Source organism: Zalophus californianus, chromosome 11 (assembly GCF_009762305.2).
Source record: "Zalophus californianus isolate mZalCal1 chromosome 11, mZalCal1.pri.v2, whole genome shotgun sequence".
In the NCBI taxonomy this organism is placed as follows: Eukaryota; Metazoa; Chordata; class Mammalia; order Carnivora; family Otariidae; genus Zalophus; species Zalophus californianus.
Genome location: NC_045605.1, coordinates 109,269,002 through 109,278,153, shown reverse-complemented (window position 1 = coordinate 109,278,153; position 9,152 = coordinate 109,269,002). Strand labels below are relative to the sequence as shown.

General features: G+C 58.8%; 1 protein-coding gene across 9 annotated transcripts in view; it reads right to left on the bottom strand.

The window, feature by feature from the left end:
• Positions 1-3,270: 3,270 nt before the first annotated feature.
• TPCN2 (two pore segment channel 2) overlaps positions 3,271-9,152 on the bottom strand; it is a 29,859-nt gene continuing 23,977 nt past the window's right edge. For 4 of the 9 annotated variants that reach the window (XM_035722733.1, XM_035722732.1, XM_035722735.1 and 1 more), the window contains 6 exons: positions 8,109-8,182; positions 7,540-7,621; positions 7,368-7,450; positions 6,845-6,926; positions 6,398-6,492; positions 3,272-5,816 (listed from right to left, as the gene is read on the bottom strand). In XM_035722733.1, the coding sequence (XP_035578626.1) occupies positions 5,738-5,816; positions 6,398-6,492; positions 6,845-6,926; positions 7,368-7,450; positions 7,540-7,621; positions 8,109-8,182 (495 nt within the window). In that variant the 3' untranslated portion in view covers positions 3,272-5,737. Of the gene's footprint in view, positions 5,817-6,397; positions 6,493-6,844; positions 6,927-7,367; positions 7,451-7,539; positions 7,622-8,108; positions 8,183-8,712; positions 8,895-9,152 lie in introns of those variants that run through there. The other 5 variants (XM_035722730.1, XM_035722731.1, XM_035722734.1 and 2 more) reach the window with 3 other exon arrangements.

Below are 9,152 nucleotides of genomic sequence, written 5' to 3'. Positions count from 1 at the left end.
CTGCCAGCTCGGCCACGGCCACCACGGCTCTGCACCTGCCGGGCGCCCGGCAGAGAGTCCACGCGGACGCTGACCGAGGCCCCTCTGGCCCCCGGGGGTGCACGGGGCCTCCCAGCTGCCCCAGCCCCTCGCTGCTGGCATTTCTGCGCTCTTCATTCCATCCCTCCATTGGCCCCTGCACCGGGGTCAGGCCGTCCTGGTCACCGTAGCTTCACCGTGAGTCCAGAACGCCGGCAGAACGCAGTCCTCAACCATAGTGTCCTGTAGAAGTGACAGCTATCTTTGCATGTAAGCTTCACGTAAATTCTTCAATCAGCTGATCAAACTTTGTCGAAGAAATCAGCATTATGTTAGAATTTTAACAGGTCTATGGACTAATTGGGAGAAGACGGACATGTTTACACTATAAACTTTCTGGCCATGACCCAGCACAACCGTGGTAGGCAGAATTCTGAGATGACCCCCAGTGACCCTCACCCTTGTATACACTCCTCCCACCGGGTGTGGGTGGACCCATGACTATGATGCCACAGTCACTCCTGGGGGTGGGTGCCAATCGACGACACAGCTGACTTCAAGAAAGGGTGAGTGTCCTGGTGGGCCTGACCTAACCAGGTGAGTGTAAGCGGTCAGGGCTCGTCCTGGGGATCTGCAGCAGGTCCTCCGTTGCTGACTGAGGATTGGGGGCCGCGTGGCAGGGAACACAGGCAGCCTCCAGTTCCTAAGAGCCGCCCTCCGTGGACAGTCCACAAGGACATGGGGTCACGTCAAGTGCTATTACCTACAGCCTCAGCCCTTTCGCCTCGGAAACAGAATTCGGCTGATGACGTGAATAAGCATAGGCGAGGGCTCTTCCCAGAGAACCCAGGTGGAGCAAGCCCCAGCCCTGCCGTGAAGAGGGCCCAGCGAAGCCAGGCCTACAGAGCCACGAGCGGGTAAGCACAGAGTGTCCGAGGCCACCATGCGGTAACTGGATACCCAGCATGCTCCCAAGTCCACAATCCTGGACTTGAATGACATTTTAGTTTTCTGTATATTGGCCTTGAACATCTCTTGCTCAATGTATCTTTAAGGACCTTGAAGATTTTACTCTCATGCAAATAGTACTTTTTTTGGTATCTTTTAAAAGAAACTTATCAGACTTTGCTGCTCATGTTTAGAAAAGCGATTGATTTCAGTGTATTAATCTTATAGCAAGCCATTTTGCTGAATTCTTACTGTTTAATAATTTTAGCCTTTCTATATGGACAATCATGTTATTTGTGAATAAAGAGAAACATTTCTTCTAATGTTTACTTTTTTTAACTTATTTGGTTGTAATGAGCTGGCCAGGTTCCAATTTTGCTATTCCTAATTTTAAAGGGCTGACAGTACCATCTCTCCACCTAGAAAGCTCTTTCCTGGAGGTTTGCAGTTGGAAGGCATCCAAAGGGCGCCCTTGCGGGGTAAGAAGGGCATCTCTGTGGGGAGGGGGTGGCAACGGCGATGGGAGAGGAGTATTTACAAGAAAACTAATCAAGTGAGAGCACAGACGAAGGAGAATGGGAACCATTCAGAAAAAAAGGGCTTACAACCACACAGAGAGAAAACCAGATGTGCCCTGTGGTGTTGGTTTGAAAACAGAGGTAGGACTGTGATCTCATAGTTGTCAACAGATTGGATGGGTGGATGCACAGGCCAATGGACAGATGGACAGATGGACAGACTTATGAATGGATGGATGGACAGATCAATGGACAGATGAACAGCTGGATGAATGGACAGATGGATGGAAGGACGGACAGACAGAACAAAGGAGAGAGGAATGGATGGACAAATGGGGTGATGGATGGATGATGATGGATGGATGGGCAGACGGATGGATGAATGGACCAACAGACGGATGGACAGATGGACAGATCAAGAGACAAATGAACGGACTGATGGACAGATGGATGGACAGACCAATGGATAGATGGACAGATGGATGATGGATGGATGGACCAACAGACAGAGGGATGGACTTCCTAGGTGCTATTCTTGCTTAAAGGAGCAGGGGCCCTTGGAGCAACGGCTGCTTCCAGGGCTGGGGCAGAGAAGGTGCAACATGAGCCCAGAACATCTCTGCACGCCAGAAAGCAGGGAAGCATTCAGAAGATGGCAGGTACCTACCTAGCAAATGGACACCAAAGCTAGATGAAGTGGTTCCCACTAGCCAAGGGAGAATTTGAGCATGAAATAAAATACAGCAACAGCCGACACATAACCCACCGAACAGAAGGAAGCATGGTGTGTGCAGATGAACACAGGAGGGAGAAGAAGCTGAAGGAAGTTTGGTGAGCTGGGTGCTCACATAGCTTCAAAGCACCGCCTTCATCGCAAAGGGAGAAGGAGCAACTTTACGCTGGGCAGCCCGGCAGCCGCCGCCAACCAAGCGACAGCGGGCACCAGCGAAACTTCACACCACCCACCAGGATGCACTTCTGGGCTGTTGCTACAAAAACCGCAGAATCAAGCTCATGAGGACACCTCACATAAACCTAACCCAGGGACCTTCCCAGTCACAGGCTGACCTTCAAGAGTGCCAAGGTCACCTGGCCCGAGGGACCAAACCGGAGGCTCAGAACGGCCGTGAACGTGGTGCGCGCCAGCCAGCAGGAACCCGTGCTGACCCCATCCTAGCGTGCTGTCTATTGCAGGCCCTCCCTAAAGCATGGAGGGCAAAGGGCCCCGGAACCACAACTTCCCCTCCACTGATTACGGAAGAATCTTGCAACTCTTCCCAAAGTCCGCAGCTGCTTCGGTGCTGTTGTTAAACATGAGCCAACTCCTGCCCTCCCCGCCCCCCAGCCCCAGAAATGGCAACTGTGTCCTTCCAGGGGCTCCCAAGTGGGGGTAGGGGGCTCCACGGGGAAGCTCAATGGGAGAGGAGGTGGCCCCCGCCCATTCACCTCCCCTCCTGGTCAGTGAAGGACCTGGGAGGAGCTCACCTTCAGACGCCCGGGGCAGCTGATGGCCCTGAGCTGGGCAGGGGGCAAGTGAGACCCTCCCCCCCAACGTGGAGGCTGCTAGTGCTAGCTGGGCAGGACTCGGGCCTCCCAGGCAGGCTGGGGCTTGGGTGCCCACCCAGGTCCCTGCCTCGCCCACACTCCAGGGCCATCGAAGACTAGGAGCCAAGGCCCTGCTATTTGGCGTGTGCAGCTCAGAACCCACAGACATCCACACCACCCTCCCCACCCTCAGCCCCTCCCCAGTGGGCACCCCACTTCCTTCTCCCCCTGGGCCTGCCCCCCTCCACCAAACCAGCTGCCTCCATTCAGCTTCTTGCTGACACCCAGGCCAGGGCTCCCCGGCCTGTGGATGCACAGGGCCCTCCTCGGAGCCTGACCCAAGTCACAGGGCTCCCCTGAGCCAAGTCGCCTCCTCCCACCTCCCCGGGGGCAGTAATACCACTCCAGGTGTCCCAGACTCCTGCACAGCCCTGGGGGACTCCAGGGTCCAGCAGGGCTGAGCCCCCTGCACCCCTTGCTCAGCCAGAGTACACAGGGGTGACCAGAGAGCCCCCACAGCCACAGAAAACATGAGCCCCACCAGAGCTGCAAGGTTTATCTGAGAGACGTGAGCACGTGTTCTTTGTCAAATGGGTCTAACCCAGTGCAGGACCCGGCTGGGGTGGGAACAGGAAGCGGGGCACCGGGAGCACCCGCAGACCCGAAGACCCCCAGCAGCCCTGTTCCCCTTAACCAAAACCTGAGCCCCAACTCAACCGTGAATTCAGCCTGTTTCTCACAGAGACAAAGGCTTGGAGACCAATACCATTTGAAACTGAAAGAGGGGACAGTCCGTGCCCCTCAAGGCATCCAAGAGACATCAGCTTGTGGTTGGAAGACACCAGCTCGATGACCCCCAGCTTTGGTTACCCCATCCTGAGGGCAGAACCAGCCTCTGAAGTCTCTCAGAGTCCAACGTGGGTCATCCAGAACTCTGTGCCATGTGACAGTAATAATCAGAGGGGGCTTCTCTGCACACAAGCCAGGAAACGGGAAGGCAGAAGACCCTCAGGGACGTACACAAGGCAGGGCAGAGAACCTGACATCCTACCTGGCAAGTGCCCACTGGAACGAGGCTCACTGCAGGTGGCCGAGTCTGCGGCCCAGTGAGGCCAGGCTCCCCACCTCCAGCTGGCCTGGGAAAAGCAGTGAGCTCCTCCTGAGGGTCATGGGATCCAGCTTGCATTACACGTGAATCCGATCCTGCCATCAGATGGCGCTCAGACCTTGGAGGCAGGGGCTGAAGGGGTGGCAGGATAGCAGGGGCACCCAGCGGCTGACCAGGGCGGCCTCACCCTTGTCCCCAGGGTGAGCAGAGCTCTGCCAAGGCAAGCTGGGTGCAGACTTCTAACCCACTGCTCCACGAGGTGCTCCCCACTCAAAACCAGCCTCCCTGGAAGGCAGCGTGCAGAGGGGACAGGTCTGGAAGTGTCCTCTCTATGCCCAAAGATCCCCCAAATCTGAGGGGTAAGCATGTCAAGTCCCAGGATCTCAGACGAACTCCAAGATCAGAAACTACAATGTACGTGGATACGTTAAACATAACCCGGAGCACTGGGGTTTCCTGACATTTTAGAAGTTCCTTTTTCTAGTTACTTTCCTCTAATGCCACCTCCCAGACAAGCTGGGAAGACGGAGGCGGTCACTTCCCACAGTGCAGTCCGCACCTATTCTCTCTTTACCCTCCACCCCCTTCCAGTCAGTACCCACAGCAGACATCACTAATCAATCCCAGCATTACTGTCCATGAGGATTCCAGTCCTCAACAGAGACCTCCAGGAGCTCCCACCCACCACCCGAGTTGGCCCTTGAAATGAGAAAACCATGTGAATCTGGACCCATGGTGGCTCAAGCGGCAATGTGGCCGGCACACATTATTCACGTTCCCTCCTCCCTGACCTATTAGACTCCTCTGCCACACATCCCGTGAACACATAAAGGAGAGCCACCACCGGCTCCTACGGGCCTTTATGCAAATTAGAAAAAGATAGCCCTCACCTTGGGGACACATCCCAGTGGCTGGACACACCCATGCAGCCAGGTTTGTAGTGCACAACCTGAACAACCTTACCTGGTCACCCTATTCCAGAGAAGCAGGAATTGTGTCTCAATAAGAATGACGACCTCATTCTTTGCAAGACTTCAGGATGAAAAATCATTGGCATTCTGACCCATAAAGAAATACACGCAATCACACGCACACAAGCCATAAAATAAAAAAACAGTTAAGATTCTCCTCATGTAAAACCACCAGGATCCCAAACTTAATGCCCTGGAAAGCTGCTGCTTGGCCTGTGCAAGCCCCGGGTGGGCCTCTGGTCCCTGAAGGCCGCCAGCAGTGAAGGCACCACGGAAATCACAGAGCCCGAAAGGCAGGCCGCAGCTTCCTGCTTCTCCGACGGTCTTGCAGGTCCCTTTGGAGTCGCGCTCTTCCAGTATTCAGAGAGGCCTCCCCGAAGCAGCTTAGAGAGAGACTGGTGTGGCGCAGATGCCACGCAGAGCACAGGCGGCCCCCCGCCGCAAAGAAAAGCTGGTGGTAGTTAGTGGTTCGGCTCGGCGGCGAGCCAGGGCCTCCGCTCTCTGCCCCAGCCTCAGGCGGGTGGAGTAGGTCCATCCGTCCAAGGGAAAGTCACTCCTTCCGGGCTGCAGCCGCTTCCTCCCACAACGGGCGTGGGTCCTGAGGCCACACGGGACGGTGCACCTGGATGTCACCTGCACAGCTGCAGGTGCGGGTGATGGCTCAGCTTCTCCATCAGCTCCTCCTCCGCCGGCTCCTCCAGGACATCCCTGTGGAATCAGGGAGAAGATGTGCAGGGAGCTCCAGAGAGAGAGGGACTTGGACGCCTCCGGGAGCGTGTGCAGCCTTGCTCCCCATTTAGGAATCATCAGACACACGCACAAGTGAGCACGGGGACTCAGGCCCATCTCTGGGATGTGCGCACGGCGTTCTTAAAAGCCCGGGGCGGGGGCGCCCCTCCACGCTGGCTGGTGGAGCGGGGCAGAGAGGGGCTGGGACAACATGGCGCACGGAGGGAAGGGGCAGCTGCTGCTCTCTGGGCGACCACCACCGTCCTGCACCAGCAGAGCAAGGACTTGCAAAGTCACCGTGGCGAAGCCGGGGCCGCTGCCTCCCTCCACCAACGGAATCCCCTGGAGACTAACTGGACCTGAGAACAGGGTCTTAAACATGCCCATCGGGAGGCAGGACAGCGCTCACAGCCCCGGGAGCAGGAAGCCCAGACCCTGATCCCGACTCAGAGCTGGTGGGAGGGGGTGTCGCTGTCACAGAGGACGCCCACCCACCCCTCCCCACCTCGCCTGCCCTTCCTCCTCCCCCCAGAGCAGAAGCCCCTTCCTCGTCCACATACCTAAACAAGAGCTCCACGCTCCTCTGACAGGTGGTGTCCGGGTCCCCAGCAAGGGACTGCAGGTGACTGCGGCGGTCCCACTTGTGAAGAAAATTCTGGCAAGCAGGAGGAGAAAGCATGGCCAGCAGGTGTGAGCCCCACATGAACCAGCCTTTTTCCCTCCGGTGTCAGCAAGGCAACCCACTGCAGGGAGCCGAGCCCCTCCCAGACGCTGGGATCCAGGGCCCTGCAAGGCCGCTGACTCCTGCAGGAGCCAGATGCCTGATGGGCCTCCCCCAGCCCCGCCCAGGGGCTGAGAACCCCCACAGGTCAAATGTCAAGGGCATTCTAAGAGGCCCCCAGCAGCCAGGGCAAGCAGCACTAAGCCGGAACCCCAGCACAGCCGGTCCAGGTCCTCCGCAAGTTAGATACCACCCCTGAGGCAGCCCAGGCAGGGGTCTCGGATACCTCCAGAATCAGAGCCAGAAACAGGCTGACCGAGATGACAGACGACACCAGCCACCACAACACGAAGTAGATCTTCGACCACCTGTGGAGGCAGGAAAGCCAGCCGTGGCCCGCCGTAAGCGGTGCGAGATGGGACACCACAATGACACATGCAGCAGGAGCGTTCCGCGAGTCCGCCCGGCAACTCTGTGACGCCCCCACTCCCGTTTTTGAGGCGACCCGACCAAGGCTTTCAGAAGCGATCAGTGAGTGGCTAAGGTAGCACAGCCAGTGAGAGGTGCAGCTGGGATTCGAACCCAGGACCATCCGCTCTCCAAGCTCTAGGCTCTCCTTCCCTCAGCCCGCCTCCAGGGCTCCCAGCACCAGGGAATCCTCCAGAAGCCACACCCCCAGCAATCACCAGAAGGGGTAAACCCAGAGTCAGCGGCAAGGGCGTAGTACATGCACCCGCACGGCCGTCTGGGCTCACACTGCACCGTGATGGGGTGAGTGCAGGGGGGACCTGCCGGCCGGGGTCACTCACGGGCCCGAGTAGCGCCGATAGGCATCCAGGAACACCTGCCAGTTGTTCACCACCATCACGTTCCACAGAGTGATGAGGGCGGCCTGCAGGGCGGCAGACACAGGGTCCAGCAGGGCCGGGGCAGTGCGACGGGAGGGCGGGAGTCCCGAGGAGCAGGGGGTGCAGGGCTCACCGCAAAGTCATCAAAGTTGTTGGCCCAGTATTCCAACTGCTCGAAGCTTCCGCAGGGTGCAGAGCTGTTGTGAGGGGCCAGGCTGCGGGGACACGGCGAGCTGGGTCAGGGGTGGGAACCGGGATGCAGACACCAGGACGCCCCAGCACTGCCTCAGGCCCCTGCGCAGCTGGACCCCGCTGGGCCCCGAGAAGTCAGAGGAAGAAAGAAGGGCCCCCGATCTCCGGAGGTGCTGTGAGAGCAGCCAGGAGCCAAGAGCTCCAGACACACACGGGAAACGGAGCTTCCAGACCGCGGGACCCAGGTCTGGCTCCGGGCACCCGCCACCAGCGTCGTGGCCAGGCCTGAAGATCCCAAACAGGGTGTGGGGGTGGGGGCTGCAGCGCCGAGGAGGCTTCAGAAACACTCTCGGTACAGACTCTAGGTGAGGGCATCTGGCAGGGCGGGGAGGGAGGGGAGACAAAGGAGAGCCCCCCACCCCGAGGAGCCCGCCCCCCACCACCACCCAGCCTCACACTCCTCCGCACCCCCGGAGGCACTCCCTTTGGCACGTTCGGGCCCCACCTCACCTGCCGTTTCCAGGAGCCATGATGACACCACGGAAGAGGTTGATGCCCATGATGGCAAAGACATAGTAGACCACCTAGGGAGGCGGGGCCAGGCCTGCTCAGCGCCACCGGCAGACGGACCCACAGAGCGGCACACTCCCAGCCCTCGACGCTGCCCCCCAGCCACGGGCACCGCTGGCCCCCCCCCCAGGGAACGCTGGGGCTTCTCCTCCGGAGTACCGTGTCCTGGCGGCCAACCTGCCCCAGAGGGAAGGAGGGAGCCACCACCACCAGGGGAGCCAGAGAGAAGCTGGGAGCCGAGGGGAAAGACCCGGGGGCCAAGGAAGTGAGGCTAGTGGCCCCTTCTCCGGGACAGGGGTGGCATGAAGAGCGGTGAGAAGGACCCCTACTTTGGGCGGTCCGAGGTGAAGAGGGTCCCAGGGGAAGGGGGTCCCAGGGGAGGGGCAAGTAGGAACCGGCCAGGCTTCTCCAGGGGGTGACGTGCAAGGAGCACCACCCAGCGGTCTCATGCCACAGACAGAAGAGGCTACGTGGCCCTCCACCTGTCCCCACCTCTCCCCAACATGCCAGGGGGAAAAGGAAGGGGCACAGGCCCCGGGCTAACCCAGTCCCTTCTGGGCCTCCATCTCCTCTGCAGGGCTTCACGCCTAGAGCAGCACCAGGGGTCCCCCTGGGCTGGGCGACAGGGCAGAGCCAACAGCACCTCAGTGGCAAGGCTGGGTCTGGAGCTGGGGGATGCCATGATTCTCGCTCGGCCAACACGGCTGGGAGTTCCTGAGGATCCCTCTGCACAAGGAGGGTTGACCAAAACTCCCATCTGGGGTCTACATGGGTTTCCGGGATCCGTCTTGAAAATCAGTGTCTCAGGGCGCCTGGGTGGCTCACTTGGTTAAGTGTCTGCCTTTGGCTCAGGTCATGATCTCAGGGTCCTGGGATCGAGCCCCGCGTCGGGCTCCCTGCTCAGGGGGAAGTCTGCTTCTCCCTCTCCCTCTGTCTCCCAGCTCTCACTCTCTATCTCAAATAAATAAATAAATAATCTTTAAA